Source organism: Ranitomeya imitator, chromosome 4 (assembly GCF_032444005.1).
Source record: "Ranitomeya imitator isolate aRanImi1 chromosome 4, aRanImi1.pri, whole genome shotgun sequence".
Lineage (NCBI taxonomy): Eukaryota > Metazoa > Chordata > Amphibia > Anura > Dendrobatidae > Ranitomeya > Ranitomeya imitator.
This window is the reverse complement of record NC_091285.1, coordinates 578,497,715-578,515,310: the sequence shown is the minus strand read 5'-3', so window position 1 is coordinate 578,515,310 and position 17,596 is coordinate 578,497,715. Positions and strand designations below refer to the sequence as shown.

The following is a 17,596-nucleotide window of genomic DNA, read 5'->3' as shown; positions in this document are numbered from 1 at the left end:
GCGCAGCACTCAGTATGAACACATGGCATACCACAAGGTGGCGTTGCACTCAGTATGAATACACGGGTTACCACAAGGTGGCGCAGCACTCAGTATGAATACACGGCATACCACAAGGTGGCGCTGCACTCAGTATGAATACATGGCTTACCACAAAGTGGCGCTGCACTCAGTATGACTACATGGCTTACCACAAGGTGGCGCAGCACTCAGTATGAACACACGGCTTACCACAAGGTGGCGCAGCACTCAGTATGAATACACGGCATACCACAAGGTGGCGCAGCACTCAGTATGAATACACGGCTTATCACAAGGTGGCGCTGCACTCAGTATGAACACACGGCTTACCACAAGGTGGCGCAGCACTCAGTATGAATACACGGGTTACCACAAGGTGGCGCAGCACTCAGTATGAATACACGGCATACCACAAGGTGGCGCAGCACTCAGTATGAATACACGGCTTACCACAAGGTGGCGCTGCACTCAGTATGAATACACGGCTTACCACAAGGTGGCACTGCACTCAGTATGACTACACGGCATACCACAAAGTGGCGCTGCACTCAGTATGAATACATGGCTTACCACAAAGTGGCGCTGCACTCAGTATGACTACACGGCTTACCACAAGGTGGCGCTGCACTCAGTATGAACACACGGCTTACCACAAGGTGGCGCAGCACTCAGTATGAATACACGGGTTACCACAAGGTGGCGCAGCACTCAGTATGAATACACGGCATACCACAAGGTGGCGCAGCACTCAGTATGAATACACGGCTTACCACAAGGTGGCGCTGCACTCAGTATGAATACACGGCTTACCACAAGGTGGCGCAGCACTCAGTATGAACACACGGCTTACCACAAGGTGGCGCAGCACTCAGTATGAATACACGGGTTACCACAAGGTGGCGCAGCACTCAGTATGAATACACGGCATACCACAAGGTGGCGCAGCACTCAGTATGAATACACGGCTTACCACAAGGTGGCGCTGCGCTCAGTATGAATACACGGCTTACCACAAGGTGGCGCAGCACTCAGTATGAATACACGGCATACCACAAGGTGGCGCAGCACTCAGTATGAACACACGGCTTACCACAAGGTGGCGCTGCACTCAGTATGACTACACGGCTTACCACAAGGTGGCGCAGCACTCAGTATGAACACACGGCATACCACAAGGTGGCGCAGCACTCAGTATGAACACACGGCTTACCACAAGGTGGCGCAGCACTCAGTATGAACACACGGCTTACCACAAGGTGGCGCAGCGCACTATGTGATAGAACACCTTCGTGTTCACTCGCTTACTAGCTGCCCGTAGTTAACATGGCCGCCTGTTAACCGACGCTCCGTATTGACGTCTGGGAATTCCGCGCAGGGTGATGATGTGACCAGTGTCGTGACAGGTAATGCGAGTACAGCTGCCTGGATTTTGGGTGATGGGGCGGCCGAGACGGTGAGCTGGATGCAAGATGCTGAGTCGCTTGCAAGAACTTAAAAAGGAGGAAGAGACCCTGCTGAAGATTAAGGCGGCCCTGCACGATCAGCTCAACAGGTTAAAGGTCAGAGGGCAAGGGGCATTTATATGTATATACGAGGGACAAGTAAACTTGTCACCATGCAAGTCTGCCCTGGTGCCATCCAGATGTATCATAACCAGGCAGTGCCATATGGCAGCCAGAACTTACCCTGGCATGTGCCCAGCACCAGGGCTGTGGAGTCGGTATAAAATGCTCCCACTCAGATTCCTAAAATATATAATAACTTAGGTAGATTAGTACAGTGCAGAACATGCTGTAAACTTTGTCATAAAAAATTGGTAAAATCTCGTAGATGAGAAGAATCTGTGCTGCACATTAAGTACATGATCAGTAGTGACCAGTGCTGTGGGGTCGTAGATGAGATGAATCTGTGCTGCACTTTATGTACATGCTCAGTAGTGACCAGTGCTGTGGAGTAGTAGATGAGATGAATCTGTGCTGCACTTTATGTACATGCTCAGTGGTGACCAGTGCTGTGGGGTCGTAGATGAGATGAATCTGTGCTGCACTTTATGTACATGCTCAGTAGTGACCAGTGCTGTGGGGTCGTAGATGAGATGAATCTGTGCTGCACTTTATGTACATGCTCAGTAGTGACCAGTGCTGTGGGGTCGTAGATGAGATGAATCTGTGCTGCACTTTATGTACATGCTCAGTAGTGACCAGTGCTGTGGGGTCGTAGATGAGATGAATCTGTGCTGCACATTATGTACATGCTCAGTAGTGACCAGTGCTGTGGGGTAGTAGATGAGATGAATCTGTGCTGCACTTTATGTACATGCTCAGTAGTGACCAGTGCTGTGGGGTTGTAGATTAGATGAATCTGTGCTGCTCTTTATGTGCATGCTCAGTAGTGACCAGTGCTGTGGGGTCGTAGATGAGAAGAATCCGTGCTGCACTTTATGTACATGCTCTGTAGTGACCAGTGCTGTGGGGTCGTAGATGAGATGAATCTGTGCTGCACTTTATGTACATGCTCAGTAGTGACCAGTGCTGTGGGGTCGTAGATGAGATGAATCTGTGCTGCACTTTATGTACATGCTCAGTAGTGACCAGTGCTGTGGGGTTGTAGATTAGATGAATCTGTGCTGCACTTTATGTACATGCTCAGTAGTGACCAGTGCTGTGGGGTCGTAGATGAGATGAATCTGTGCTGCACTTTATGTACATGCTCAGTAGTGACCAGTGCTGTGGGGTCGTAGATGAGATGAATCTGTGCTGCACTTTATGTAATAATAATAATAATAATTTTATTTATATAGCGCCAACATATTCCGCAGCGCTTTACAAATTATAGAGGGGACTTGTACAGACAATAGACATTACAGCATAACAGAAATACAGTTCAAAACAGATACCAGGAGGAGTGAGGGCCCTGCTCGCAAGCTTACAAACTATGGGGAAAAGGGGAGACACGAGAGGTGGATGGTAACAATTGCTTTAGTTATTCGGACCAGCTATAGTGTAAGGCTCAGGTGTTCATGTAAAGCTGCATGAACCAGTTACCTGCCTAAGTATGTAGCAGTACAGACACAGAGGGCTAATACTGCATAAAGTGTATGAGAACATGATGCGAGGAACCTTTTTTTTTTTTTTTATTATAAATAGGCCACACAGGGATCGTTAGGTTAATGCATTGAGGCGGTAGGCCAGTCTGAACAAATGAGTTTTTAGGGCACGCTTAAAACTGTGGGGATTGGGGATTAATCGTATTAACCTAGGTAGTGCATTCCAAAGAATCGGCGCAGCACGTGTAAAGTCTTGGAGACGGGAGTGGGAGGTTCTGATTATTGAGGATGCTAACCTGAGGTCATTAGCGGAGCGGAGGGCACGGGTAGGGTGGTAGACTGATACCAGGGAGGAGATGTAGGGTGGTGCTGAGCCATGGAGTGCTTTGTGGATGAGGGTAGTAGTTTTGTACTGGATTCTGGAGTGGATGGGTAGCCAGTGTAATGACTGGCACAGGGTAGAGGCATCGGTGTAACGGTTGGTGAGGAATATGATCCTGGCTGCAGCATTCAGGACAGATTGGAGCGGGGAGAGTTTTGCAAGAGGGAGACCGATTAGTAGAGAGTTACAATAGTCCAGACGAGAATGAATAAGTGAAACAGTCAGAGTTTTTGCAGAGTCGAAATTAAGAAAAGGGCGAATTCTAGAAATATTTTTGAGATGCAGGTAAGAAGAGCGAGCCAGTGATCGGATGTAGGGGGTGAATGAAAGGTCAGAATCAAGGATGACCCCAAGGCAGCGGGCATGTTGCTTTGGAGTAATGGTGGAACCGCACACGGAGATGGCAATGTCAGGCAAAGGTAGGTTAGTAGAGGGAGAGAACACGAGGAGTTCAGTTTTTGACAGGTTTAGTTTCAGATAGAGGGAGGACATGATGTTAGAGACAGCGGTAAGACAATCACTGGTGTTTTCTAAAAAGGTCGGTGTGATATCGGGAGCAGAAGTGTATAATTGGGTGTCGTCAGCATAGAGATGGTACTGGAAACCAAATCTACTGATTGTTTGTCCAATAGGGGCAGTATACAACGAGAAGAGTAGGGGGCCTAGGACTGATCCTTGAGGAACCCCAACAGTAAGGGGAAGGTGAGAGGAGGAGGAACCAGCAAAACATACAGTGAAGGATCGGTCAGAGAGATAGGAGGAGAACCAGGAGAGAACGGTGTCCTTGAGGCCGATGGAGCGGAGCATAGTGAGGAGGAGCTGATGATCCACAGTGTCGAATGCTGCAGAGAGATCCAAGAGAATTAGCATGGAGTAGTGACCATTAGATTTAGCTGTTAGTAGGTCATTAGAGACTTTAATGAGGGCAGTTTCAGTAGAGTGTAAAGAGCGGAAGCCAGATTGAAGAGGGTCGAGAAGAGAGTTATCTGAGAGATAGCGGGTAAGACGGGAGTGGACCAGGCGTTCGAGGAGTTTAGAGATGAAGGGAAGATTAGAGACAGGTCTATAATTAGCGGCACAGTTTTGATCGAGGGATGGTTTTTTAAGTAATGGATGTATGATGGCATGCTTAAATGAGGAGGGAAAAATACCGGAAGTGAGGGAAAGGTTGAATATTTTTGTTAGGTGAGAGGTGATAGCCGGGGAAAGGGACTGGAGGAGATGTGACGGAATGGGGTCACTGGTGCAAGTGGTCGGGCGAGAAGATGCAAGGAGCCTGCTTACTTCTTCTTCTGTAACTGCTTCAAAGTCAGAGAGTGAACTAGATGCAGTGGGGGAGGGAGGACAGTGCATGGTATGAAGAGATTGGGAGATGATTTCCTGTCGAATGTGGTCAATTTTTTCTTTGAAGTAATTGGCCAGATCGTCAGCACGGAGATCCGTGGTTGGGGCCTGCTCTCTTGGGTTGAGTAGGGACTGGAACGTGTCAAAGAGACGTTTAGGGTTATTGGACAGGGAGGTGATGAGGGTGTTGAAGTAGGTTTGTTTGGAGAGGTGAAGGGCAGAATTGTATGTCTTTAGCATGAACTTATAATGGATGAAATCTTCGGGTAGATTAGATTTTCTCCACAGACGTTCTGCGCACCTGGAGCACCGCTGCAGGAAACGTGTTTGCAGCGTGTGCCACGGTTGTTGCCGTCTGTGCCGAGTTGTTTTATGTATAACATGTATGTACATGCTCAGTAGTGACCAGTGCTGTGGGGTCGTAGATGAGATGAATCTGTGCTGCACTTTATGTACGTACTCAGTGTCATCTGCCGGGGAGCCCAAGTTCAATACTGTGTGCATGTGTATATATCCAATATATTATATAATGTGTTTGTGTGTATTAGCTACTGCCTGATAATGGCTTCCCACCCCACATTAGTTACCTCCCATGTGAGGATCGTAGTCGGGCAATAAGAGGGTCTGAACAGCACGCGGAGCATTGAGACCATATAATCCACCAGTATCTTGTTCTCTAGGTTGAGGAGCTGGCTCTTCAGTCCATAATAAATGCCGGAGAGGAGCAGGATCAGCAGTCGCAGGGTGCACTGTCAGAGGCGGTGAGTACGTGACATATTCACCTCCGTTTCTAAGTAGTGATGAGCCAGTATACTCGTTGCTTGGGTTTTCCTCAGCACGCTCGGGTGATCTCCTAGTATTTATGACTTCTCCTAGATTTAGTTTTCCTTGCCTCAGCTGGATTATTTGCGGCTACTAGACAGCTTGATTACATGTGGGGATTCCCTAGCAACCAGGCAACCCCCACATGTACTCAGCCTGGCTAGCAGCCGTAAATCATCCAGCTAGGGAAAGGAAAACTAAATCTCTGAGCAGTCATAAATACTCGGGAGACCACCCAAGCGAGCAACGAGTATATTCGCTCAACTCTATTTCTAAGGCTTAATTCAGACATCAGTGAATCATGAACAAGTTCTATCAGTGTTTTTATGGATAGAACACATACACATTATACAGTAGTCTGTGGGGCGGTTCACATGTTTGTGCTTGACTGACTGTTTGCAAAAAAAAAAAAAAAGAAAAAAAAGAAAGAAATCACAGACATATGCCCATCTTTTATCCAAGTCACAGATAAATATCACCCGTACGTGTCTATAGATCCGTGAAAATCATGAACAGCACTTGAATGTCAGGCCTGGCGTTAGGGTAAGGAGACAGACTGGGCATCTGCCCAGAGCCCCCATTTGCCCGGGGCCACCAGCCAGTGGCATGGCGCTATGGGGCCCGTGAGTAAGGGGGCCCGATACTAGCATCTCCTGCCAGACATCGCATTATGGTATATTTACTATATGTAGATGGAGGACTATGGGGGCTACATTGCACTATATGGAACTGGAGGACTATGGGGGCTGCATTGCACTATATGGAACTGGAGGACTATGGGGGCTACATTGCACTATATGGAACTGGAGGACTTTGGGGGCTGCATTGCACTATATGCAACTGTAGGACTTTGGGGGCTACATTGCACTATATGGAACTGGAGGACTATGGGGGCTGCATTGCACTATATGGAACTGGAGGACTTTGGGGGCTGCATTGCACTATATGGAACTGTAGGACTTTGGGGGCTGCATTGCACTATATGGAACGGGAGGACTATGGGGGCTACATTGCACTATATGGAACTGGAGGACTTTGGGGGCTGCATTGCACTATATGGAACGGGAGGACTATGGGGGCTACATTGCACTATATGCAACTGGAGGACTTTGGGGGCTGCATTGCACTATATGGAACGGGAGGACTATGGGGGCTACATTGCACTATATGGAACTGGAGGACTATGGGGGCTACATTGCACTATAAGGAACTGGAGGACTTTGGGGGCTGCATTGCACTATATGGAACTGGAGGACTATGGGGGCTGCATTGCACTATATGGAACTGGAGGACTATGGGGGCTGCATTGCACTATATGGAACTGGAGGACTATGGGGGCTGCATTGCACTATAAGGAACTGGAGGACTTTGGGGGCTGCATTGCACTATATGGAACTGGAGGACTATGGGGGCTGCATTGCACTATATGGAACTGGAGGACTATGGGGGCTGCATTGCACTATATGGAACTGGAGGACTATGGGGGCTGCATTGCACTATATGGAACTGGAGGACTATGGGGGCTACATTGCACTATAAGGAACTGGAGGACTTTGGGGGCTGCATTGCACTATATGGAACTGGAGGACTATGGGGGCTGCATTGCACTATATGGAACTGGAGGACTATGGGGGCTGCATTGCACTATATGGAACTGGAGGACTATGGGGGCTGCATTACACTGTATGGATGGCTTTGGGGGATTATATTATACCACATGGAGGTGTATGGGGTGCATTATACTATGGGGCACATTATACTAAACAAGCAAAATGCTGCCTATTCATCGGGTGTGTGACTTGTTTAAGCCAGTATAAAAATCATTATTGTCAGCAGCACTTCGCCTGGTGAAAATCTTCATTTTATTACTTGTCATCAAAATGTAATGTTCTTTTTCAACTGGCATAAATGTCGCTGTTCTCCTGAATCTGGTGTTGGCTTTTCTTTTGTTCTTCGATCCTGAGATATGGCCCCTCTTCCCTGTATGTAAATCTCATCTATTAAACCAAATACCAGATACAATAGTCCAGACGAGAATGAATACAAGCTAAAGTAAGAGATTTTGCAGAGTCGAAATAAAGGAAAAGTCAAATTCTGGAAATGTTTTGAGGTGTAGTTGACAAGAGCTTTTGTGATGCCATGCTAGCCTAAATATCTTCTGCATATATTGTTGTTAGAGGAAGCTTAGATGTTTACTCCTATGAGCATACCAGTATACAGAGGAACTGGTGGTGTGTAGAGATGGGTGAACCCCTAAATGTTCAGGTTTGGACGAACAGTTAGAAAAAAAAGTTTGGTTCGGGTAACAGACCCCAAACCCCATTTAATTGAATGGGGGGCCTGAACATCCAGTGTTTCCCACTGCTTATAGATGCCTCTCCATTACTAAGCTGTGGGATTGATGTCACAGGACAATACAAAGGTGACATGAACCCCACAAATATGAACACCCATTGCCACTGCACAGAGCAAGTGGGAAGAGCCGAGCAAAGCACATGAATTGGCTTGTCTAATGTGCCTTTTTTGGGCATCTGCAGGCTGCTATTTTTAGGCTGTGGGGGGGCCAATATCCATGGCCCCTTACCAGCCTGAGAATTACAGCCCCCAACTGTCTGCTTTAGCTTGGCTAGTTGTCCAAAGTGGGGGCACACAACGCAGTTAAAAAAAAACAAAAAAAAACCAAAACTTATTTAAATAATTAAAAAATACAGCGTGAAGACCCCTCTATTAGTGATAGCCAGCATTGCAGCCAACAGCTGTCAGTTTTGATTGTCTGGTTATCAAAAATCCAGGGGAACACACAGTTTTCTTTACAAATTTTTTATTTAGAACACAGGCGCTGCTTCTCTCACTGTGATTAGCAACAGCAGGCGTAGGCTGATGGGAGTAATAGTCCCATCAGCTGATGTCAGTGACCGGAGGTAAACTTTTTACCTTCGATCACACCTGTGGGCTCACACTGTCATCTGACAGCTTGTTTACCGCGCTGCATGACAGTGCAAGAAACACCCAGTGTTTGGTGGGGCCGAACCCAAACAGTAAAATGGGCTTGTTGCTGAAGTCGGTGTTCGGGGTCCATGCCCGAACAGTAGGTGTCTGGTATGGACCACAAAATGTACTGTTCTGGTTCGCCCATCTATAGTTGTCTATGCTGATAACACATCAGCAGAACTTGGATCTCAGCAAAAAGCAGCTGCTATTCCTCAGCACAGGAATAAAGTTTTTTTAATATGGGTATTTTGAAGGGAGAGGGTAATGCAATGCAAAAATGCCTTCTCTTCTTCTACAGGGGGTCTGGCACATACTTTTTGCACAGTACACCAATAACTGGTCACAGCCGGAAGGTGCAGTTAGTCTTCTTTTAACAACCCCAGTTTTTCTCCTTCGCCATATTGGGGGACACAGACCGTGTGTGTTATGCTGCTGACACTAAGTTAACACAAAAAGTTCGCTCCTCCCCTGCAGTATACACCCTCCTGCTGGATCCCAGAGAACCAGTTCTTGCTTAGTGTCCGTAGGAGGCACATGGACGGGTCTGCTACTCAGACCAAAAACTCTTATTTTAGTTTAACAATTCCTATTTTTTTTTTTTTTTTTTACAATGAACGTAGGGGCGACGGATCCTTTCAAGGCTCCGATCTCTCCGAACCATCAACAGGCGAGCACAGGGTGTCTCCTCTCTCTATCCTCTCCTGAGATGTGGGATGCCACGCCTGAGCGGATTCCTAGGGGCGATAGGCCCCTTCAGGGGCCCAGATATCCCCAAACCTTCAATGGACAAGCACATGGAGTGTCGCCTCCACATATCCTCTTCTGCAACCAGGCCTGTTGCCGGACATTCAGCCCTGTTCCATCCTACTGTAGGTGATTAACCCTTTGGATGTACAGAGGCCCACCTCATGGCGTCTGAGCAGCCCCCACTGCACCACCTCTGTTAAAGCGGATGGTACAAGGAGGCGGACGGTCCCTCTCCACTTCCCTCCTAAATGGATGGTGGATTGAGGGTTTTCCCCCTATGCCTGCACCGTCCAAACCAGCAGCAGCACAGGAGGACCTGCAGCAAGCTGCCTTACCTGCAACCCGGCAGCCTCTCTGGGTAAGTGCTGGGGTTGGAGGGCTCCTTTCAGGCGGTCTGGGGCGGCGCTGGGTAAGGGGAACCCATTCTCATTGCGCGGGGCACGCATTGGCCCCTTCCTGCATTGGCGCCAGCCAGCGCCACAAATTTAGTCCCCGGCTTCGGCCCACCGATCCTGGCGCTTCTCACACAGCACGAGAAGCACCTCTCAAATCTTGGGGCCCATCTTTCTCCCCCAGACCGCTTCACCACTATCTGCCATCAGGACGGAGGCAGCAGGTGTCACACAGGGTACACGCAGTCGGAGTAACCCAGGAGGAGCAGGGGCACAGACCTGGGTAAGTGTGCGCTGCATTTTACAGATTGTGATCCTCCTCCCTGCTGTAACCCCTTCTTTTCTCGGCATTACCCCTTCTCAGCAGCCCGTAATATTATAGGGCCACATAGACGGGTACATCATGTCACAGCCTAAGGCATCAAAAAAGTCTAAACAAGACTATGGCTATATTCTTTACTTCATGCTTCTCCTGCCAACCTGCGTTTCCGAAGGCTCAGAGTTCGCTGCTCTGCAATGCCTGGAGCCCAGCGTATATAGTCGCCCTGAGTGGGCTCCGTCACGGTCTCAATCCATGGCTTCGCTGGCCAAAGCGATTGAATTCCTTCGGGGGACCAGAGAGTCGGACTGATGTAGACGGATCCTCCCCAAGCCGGGAGCAGTCGGTTAGCAGGGGCCGAAAGCACGCTAGAAGCAGTCATGCACCTAGAAAGCAGATCAGTAGAATGTCTCCTGCACAGACACGTGCCTTGTCGCCTTACCGCTCCGTTTCTCGCTCTCCCTCTCCAGAGTTCACAAACATGAATCTAACTGCGAATTTGATGGTTCCTTAGATCCGGATTCGCCAGACTTTCAGAAGACGGTCGATTCGCTTATTGAGGCAGTCAGCCAGGCTTTAAAGTTCTAGTAAGATTCCAGATCAGACCGTGTTCATTAACCCCTTCAAGACGCAGCCCTTTCATCGTTTTGCGTTTTTCGCTTTCCTCCTTCCCAGAGCCATAACTTTTATTTTTATTTTTCCGTCAATATGGCCATGTGAGGGCTTATTTTTTGCGGTACGAGTTGTACGTTTGAACGACACCATTGGTTTTACCATGTCTTGTACTAGAAAATGGGAAAAGAAATTCCAAGTGTGGTGAAATTGCAAAAAAAAAAAAAAAGTGCAATCCCACACTTGGTTTTTTTTTTTTGCTAGATTTACTAATTGCTAAAACTGATTTGCCATTGTGATTTTCCACGTCATTACGAGTTCATACATCTAGGTTATATATATATATATTTTTTTATCTAAGAAGTGAAAAAAAATTCCAAACTTTGCTAAAAAAAAAAAAAAAAAAAAAATGGGCCATTTTCCGATACCCGTAGCATTTCCATTTTTTTTCGGGATCTTGGGTTGGGTGAGGGCTTATTTTTTGCATGCCGAGCTGACATTTTTAATGATACTACTTTTGTGCAGATATGTCCTTTGATCGCCCGTTATTGCATTTTAATGCAATGTCGCGGCGACCAAAAAAAAGTAATTCTGGCGTTTATATTTTTTTTTTCTTGCTACACCGTTTAGCGATCAGGTTAATGCTTTTTTTAATTGATTGGGCGATTCTGAACGCGACGATACCAAATATGTGTATGTTTCCCCCTCACCAGAGATTCCTGTGCTTCGCCATTTGTGACCAGCATTTCCAATTCACGGCCTTGCTACTGCCCCCAGAGTGTTCACAAAGGTCATGGCGGCCGTCATCTCAATCCTGCACTCTCGGGGTGTGATCGTTCTGCCCTATCTGGACGACCTATTGATCAAAGGTCTGTCCTTCCACGACTGCGTGAAGTCCGTTTGCATTACTTGCGATACCCTTTCTCGCCTGGGCTGGCTGATAAACTTACAGGGACACTGTCACCTGAATTTGGAGGGAACAATCTTCAGCCATGGAGGCAGGGTTTTGGGGTTTTTGATTCACCCTTTCCTTACCCGCTGGCTGCAATATTGGATTGAAGTTCATTCTCTGTCCTCCGTAGTACATGCCTGCACAAGACAATCTTGCCTTGCGCAGGCGTGTACTATGGAGGACAGAGAATGAACTTCAATCCAATATTGCAGCCAGCATGCAGCCAGCGGGTAAGGAAAGGGTGAATCAAAAACCCCAAAACCCCGCCTCCATGGCTGAAGATTGTTCCCTCCAAATTCAGGTGACAGTGTCCCTTTAAGCAAATCATCTCCGGTCCCAGCCCAGCAGATTTCCTTTCTAGGAATGTCCCTGGACTCATCTTGGGGGTTGGTAATTCTCTCTCCTGACAAGGTCTTAGCCCTTCAACAAGGAGCCCGAGCGCTTCGTAAGTCTCACCCTTACTCCATGTGGTTTGCAATGAGGGTACTAGGAAAGATGGTGGCTGCAATGGAAGCGGCCCCTTTACGCAACTGCACCTTCATCCCCTACAACATGCCCTTCTGGCAGCTTGGGACAGAAACCCTTTCTCCCTCGACCGAAGGTGCTGCTTATCCCTGTCAGACAGACTCTCAGGTGGTGGGACATTGAACTCTTCCCTCAACCGGGGAAGTCTTTTCTACCCATTTAATAGCTAGTGGTGACTACCTATGCCAGTCTTTCGGGCTGGGGAGCAGTCTTCCACCACCACACTGCTCAGGGCTGCTGGTCAATTCAGGAATCGAGACTACCGATCAACGCTCTAGAGATCCATGCTATTCGACTGGCTCTGAAGCACTTCTATCATCTTCTGGCGGGTCACCCCAGCCAATCAGACGCCACGGCTGTGGCATACATCAATCATCAGGGGGGTACCCGCAGCAGGGCGGCTATGTCCAAGGTAACTCACATCCTTCAATGGGCAGAGAACAACCACTCGATGTCATAGGTGCACATTTTAGGAATGGAAAACTGGACATCAGACTTCCTCAACCGTCAAGGTCTCACTTCGGGGGAGTGGGAGCTCCATCCGGAAGTCTTCTCCCAGATCTGTCTTTGCTGTGGGATCCCAGATATGGACTTCATGGCGTCCAGACTGAATGCCAAGGTTCCCAAGTTTATAGCGAGGTCTCGAGATCCAAGAGCCATCGGTGTTGACGCTCTGGTTCTTTCATGGCGCCAGTTTCGCCTTCCGTACATTTTTCCTCCTCTACAGTTACTCCCCAGAGTAATCAAGAAAATCAAGGCGGAAGGAGTACCAGTGATCATGGTTGCTCCCGATTGGCCTTGCCTTGCATGGTTCACAGAGTTGGTACACCTCATAGCCGACATACCCTGGTGACTGCTGGATCGGCCAGATCGGCTCTCCCAGGGCCCCATCTACCACTAGAACTCAGGGGCCCTGTGTTTAATGACGTGGCCGTTGAATCCTGGGTTTTAACCCAGGCAGAGTTTTCTCAACATGTCATTTCCACCATGGTTAGTGCTCGTAAACACTCATCGGTACACATCTATCATCATACCTGGAAGACATTTTTTGCTTGGTGCAAGGATCGTGGTCTGTCTCGTTTTCTCAGTTCCCACCATTTGAGTTCCTACAGGCCGGTCTGGACTCCAGGCTGGCACTCAGCTCTATCGGTCTTATTTCAGAGATGCATCACGTCAAGACTTTCAGGTTAAGACTTTTCTTCAAGCGGTGTCACATGTCGCTCCTCCCCATCGCATGCCTTTAGAGCCTTGGGACCTCAACTTGGTGCCAAGTGCCCTTCAGGAACCTCCCTTTGAACCGCTTCAGACATTTTGCTGATCTTTTTGTGCTGGAAGGTTGTCTTCCTTGTGGCGATCAGAAGGGTTTCGGAATTAGCCACCTTATCTTCCATCAGGACAAGGTTATCCTTAGGCCGTCGCCATCCTTTTTGCCAAAGGTTGTTTCGTCCTTCCATCTTAAGGAGGGCATTGTTCCTTCCTTTTGTCCGGCCCCTAGTCATAGGGTTGTAAAAGTGCTCCACACTCTGGACCTGTTCAGAGCTCTGCGAAGATACGTCTCAAAGACAAAGCATCTGTTCTTCTGATGGATGCTGTTTGATCTCCCGGAAGGTCCTTGCCGCTTCTAATGGCCACGATAGCCAGGTGGATTCGTTCCAGCATCCAAGAGTCATACCGAGTCAGAAGTCAGCCCATCCCAACGAGGATCACAGCACACTCCACTCAAGCAGTGGGAGCTTCTTGGGCCATTCGGCATCAGGTGACAGCGGAGCAGGTCTGTAAAGCTGTGACTTGGTCCAGTTTACATACCTTCACAAAGCACTATAATATTCACTCTCAGGCTCCAGAGGATGCGTGTCTGGGCAGAAGAATTCTGTAGGCAGGGGTAGTGCACATCTAGGCAGTTGTTGCATGAAGCCTAATCCTTCCCACCCAGGGACTGCTTTGAGTCGTCCCATGGACTGTGTCCCCTAATGAGGCGAAGGAGAAACAGGGATTTGCGTACTCACTGTAAAATCCTTTTCTCCGAGCCAATCATTGGGGAACACAGCACCCACCCTGTTGACCTATCAGCTTATACGGCTTTTGCCTGTTCTTTTAAGTTGACATGTTGTAGTCTTCTATGTCCTTACTATTTGTTCCTACTGCTTTTGCACCAAACTGGTTCTCTCGGAGCCAGCACGAGGGTGTATACTTCAGAGGAGCTAACTTTTTTTTGAGTAAACTTAGTGTCAGCCTCTTAAGGTACCTTCACACTGATCAACTTTCCAACGATCACGACCAGCGATACGACCTGGCTGTGATCGTTGGAAAGTCCTTGTGTGGTCGCTGGAGAGCTGTCACACAGACAGCTCTCCAGCGACCAACGATGCCGAAGTCCCCGGGTAACCAGGGTAAACATCGGCTTACTAAGCGCAGGGCCACGCTTAGTAACCCGATATTTACCCTGGTTACCATTGTAAATGTAAAAAAAACTACATACTCACATTCCGGTGTCACGTCCCTCGCCTTCAGCTTCCCGCACTGACTGTAAGCGCCGGCCGGCCGTAAAGCAGAGCATAGCGGTGACATCACCGCTGTGCTTTACGGCCAGCGCTCAGTCAGTGCGGGAAGCTGAAGGACGTGACAGACACCGGAATGTGAGTATGTAGTGGTTTTTTTTTTACATTTACAATGGTAACCAGGGTAAATATCGGGTTACTAAGCGCGGCCCTGCGCTTAGTAACCCGATATTTACCCTGGTTACCAGTGAACACATTGCTGGATTGGCGTCACACACGCCGATCCAGCGATGACAGCGGGTGATCCAGCGACGAAATAAAGTTCTGGCCTTCTAGCTCCGATCAGCGATGTCCCAGCAGGATCCAGATCGCTGCTGCGTGTCAAACACAACGAGATCGCTATCCAGGAAGCTGCAACGTCACGGATCGTTATCGTTCAAAAGTTGCTGAGTGTGACGGTACCTTTAGTAGCAGCATACAACCCATGGTATGTGTCCCCCAATGAGTGGCACAGAGAAAAGGATTTTACAGTGAGCACACAAAAATCCCTGTTTTTACTACTTGTGCTAGCGGTGGTATATTGGACAAGAAGTAGATGACATATGTAAATTATTTTTCTTTTCTAATAAAAAAAAATGCAGGATTCTATGAATGTGGACGATGAAGCTGCGATAAACCAGATGGAGTTGCAACTTAGCACAATGGCATACAATGAGGAAGATGAGGAGGAGGAGGAAGAAGAAGATTCGGACAATTAGAAGATGACCCCAGAAATAAACTGACTGTATATGCAGTGGTTGCAGATCATGTTCTGTCAACCACAAGGTCAATGATTGCAGTATATTATCTCGCATGTATTCCGTTTTCACTCTTTTTTGCCAGTCAGTCTCACATCTTATGGTTCGTAAAGGGAAACACAATCTTTTAAAAATCAATTTTAAGTCCTAACAATCATTGAATCCATAAATGAAGCAGGTTCAGCATTCACCCAGGACATGAATGAGTTTGCAAGAGACGCCCCCTCCAGCAACATCTCCGGACTTTTTGAGTTTCTGCTTTACAAGGATGTGATCTGCAAGTGCGACCATTAGACATACAGAAACCTACAGTACAATTATCTACCCATTGATGAGAAAGATTTGCTACAGTTGAGGGCATCATAAATTGCACTGAAACTTATCGCTGTGAGTATGCCAAGCATGGTTAGGTGCTATGACTCCGTGCATCTTGGGGGCTGCCATCTGTAGGGCAAGCTGATCAAGGTTCACATTCATTTATGTTCAAAGTTTCTTGTGTCTCCATATGCATTACATAAAGCGCAATCTGTAGCAAAGGACCAATGGTTCCTGTGGTTGTAAATATATATAACAAATGTGCAGGCCAATAGACGGGTACGAATATACAGCACCAAGACCTAAAGCTGTGCACGGTCAATAAATGTGTATGAGGATTCTTGTGTGTGCAATGATGAATTCTCCTCAATAAAAGGTATTACTCCTAAACTAGGAATGACGACATCGATCTAATTTAATTCAGACCATAATTATTTTAGTTGTTCTGTATGGGATTGAGAAAAGATAAATTGATAGCATTTCTTATTGTGACCACTAGAAGGAGAAAGAGTGGCTTTTGAATCTCAAAGTTGGACTGTGAATTTCTGGGTATTTTTGTGCATTTATGAAGGGTATATAAAGCTGGATTACAACCACCATGACAGTTATCACAGGTCCAACCTTAAACGAGTAATTATGCACCATTTGTGACATATGCACCAAATTTGCAAATGGAAAATCCACTGCATAGTATAGTAAAAGCAAAGTGGATGAGATTATAATAAGCCTTATCCACACGCTGCAGACAAAAACCTATGCATTACATATTTTATATCTGCATTAAGGGGTGAAATGTGGCACAGCCGCAGGATTTTCTCAACAAGATCCTCAGCAGCTGTTGGTGGGGCAGATCCATGTTTTGTGGACATACCCATCCACTGCAGCACTGTGCAAGCACTAAGATGTATGCAAACATTTAATATATGAAATTTGGACTGCATTACTGCTATATATAATATACTTATACAATAAAGCTACGTGGCGCATAAATTGGCCAATTCATGAGAGCCAACCAGTCACCACTTCGAATAGTATACTACAAAAAACTGACTAGCACCTCCAGACAGAATAGAGCAACTGTGAACAGGTGCAAGCCACCATGTCTGCATATACAGCAGTAAAGCAGGCCAAATGTCATATCAATTCTAAGTGACATATTCAGTGTTTGCATACATCTATCACACTCACAGACGCTGCTGTATGCTTTTATTTGTATATTATGCAGGCTGCAGCTTGCACCTGCTCACACTTGCTTTCTTCTGTTTTTTGATGCTGTTTAGTTTTGCAGCACTCTACCTCCGTATTACAGTTATAGTGCCATAAACAAATTTCATATTTTTTGAGAAATGTATAAACCCAAATTTTTATTAAAAAAAAAAAAAAGGTAATCTTGTAGTTTTCACAATGGCCACTGGGGCATTTTCCAGTTTCTGATGACACATTCCCTTTTTAGGGGGATTCCGGTAAGAAGTTATTACTTATCCACAGGATGGGTGATCAATTCTAGATTGCTTGGGGTCTGAACACTTAGCAGAACAGGGGGTGGGGGACATCTCTCCCCAAACTGAATGGAGCAGAAGTCCAGCACATTTACATCCACAACATTCATTATCCATGGGACTGCTGGAAATGGCAGAGCGTAAACGGAGGAGCATTGCGTATTCTGGTCAATAATTCTCCGTTGTGCTGACCAGTGGGGGTCCTGCCAATCGAGACGTTATCACCTAACCTGTAGAAAGCCCGTCTAATTACTCTAGCTGAACAATTCTTGATATGATCCCGGATTGATAACTCACAGGACAGTAGCTTGTTACAGATTCGCTCAGACAAGAG

The 17,596-nt window shown here is 47.2% G+C and overlaps 1 protein-coding gene across 1 annotated transcript; it reads left to right on the top strand.

The window, feature by feature from the left end:
• Positions 1-1,387: 1,387 nt before the first annotated feature.
• SNAPC5 (small nuclear RNA activating complex polypeptide 5) lies at positions 1,388-16,160 on the top strand. Its single transcript, XM_069766395.1, has 3 exons — positions 1,388-1,580; positions 5,474-5,554; positions 15,293-16,160. The coding sequence occupies exons 1-3, from the start codon at positions 1,491-1,493 to the stop codon at positions 15,407-15,409; spliced, it is 288 nt and encodes a 95-aa protein (XP_069622496.1). The 5' UTR covers positions 1,388-1,490; the 3' UTR covers positions 15,410-16,160.
• Positions 16,161-17,596: the final 1,436 nt, after the last annotated feature.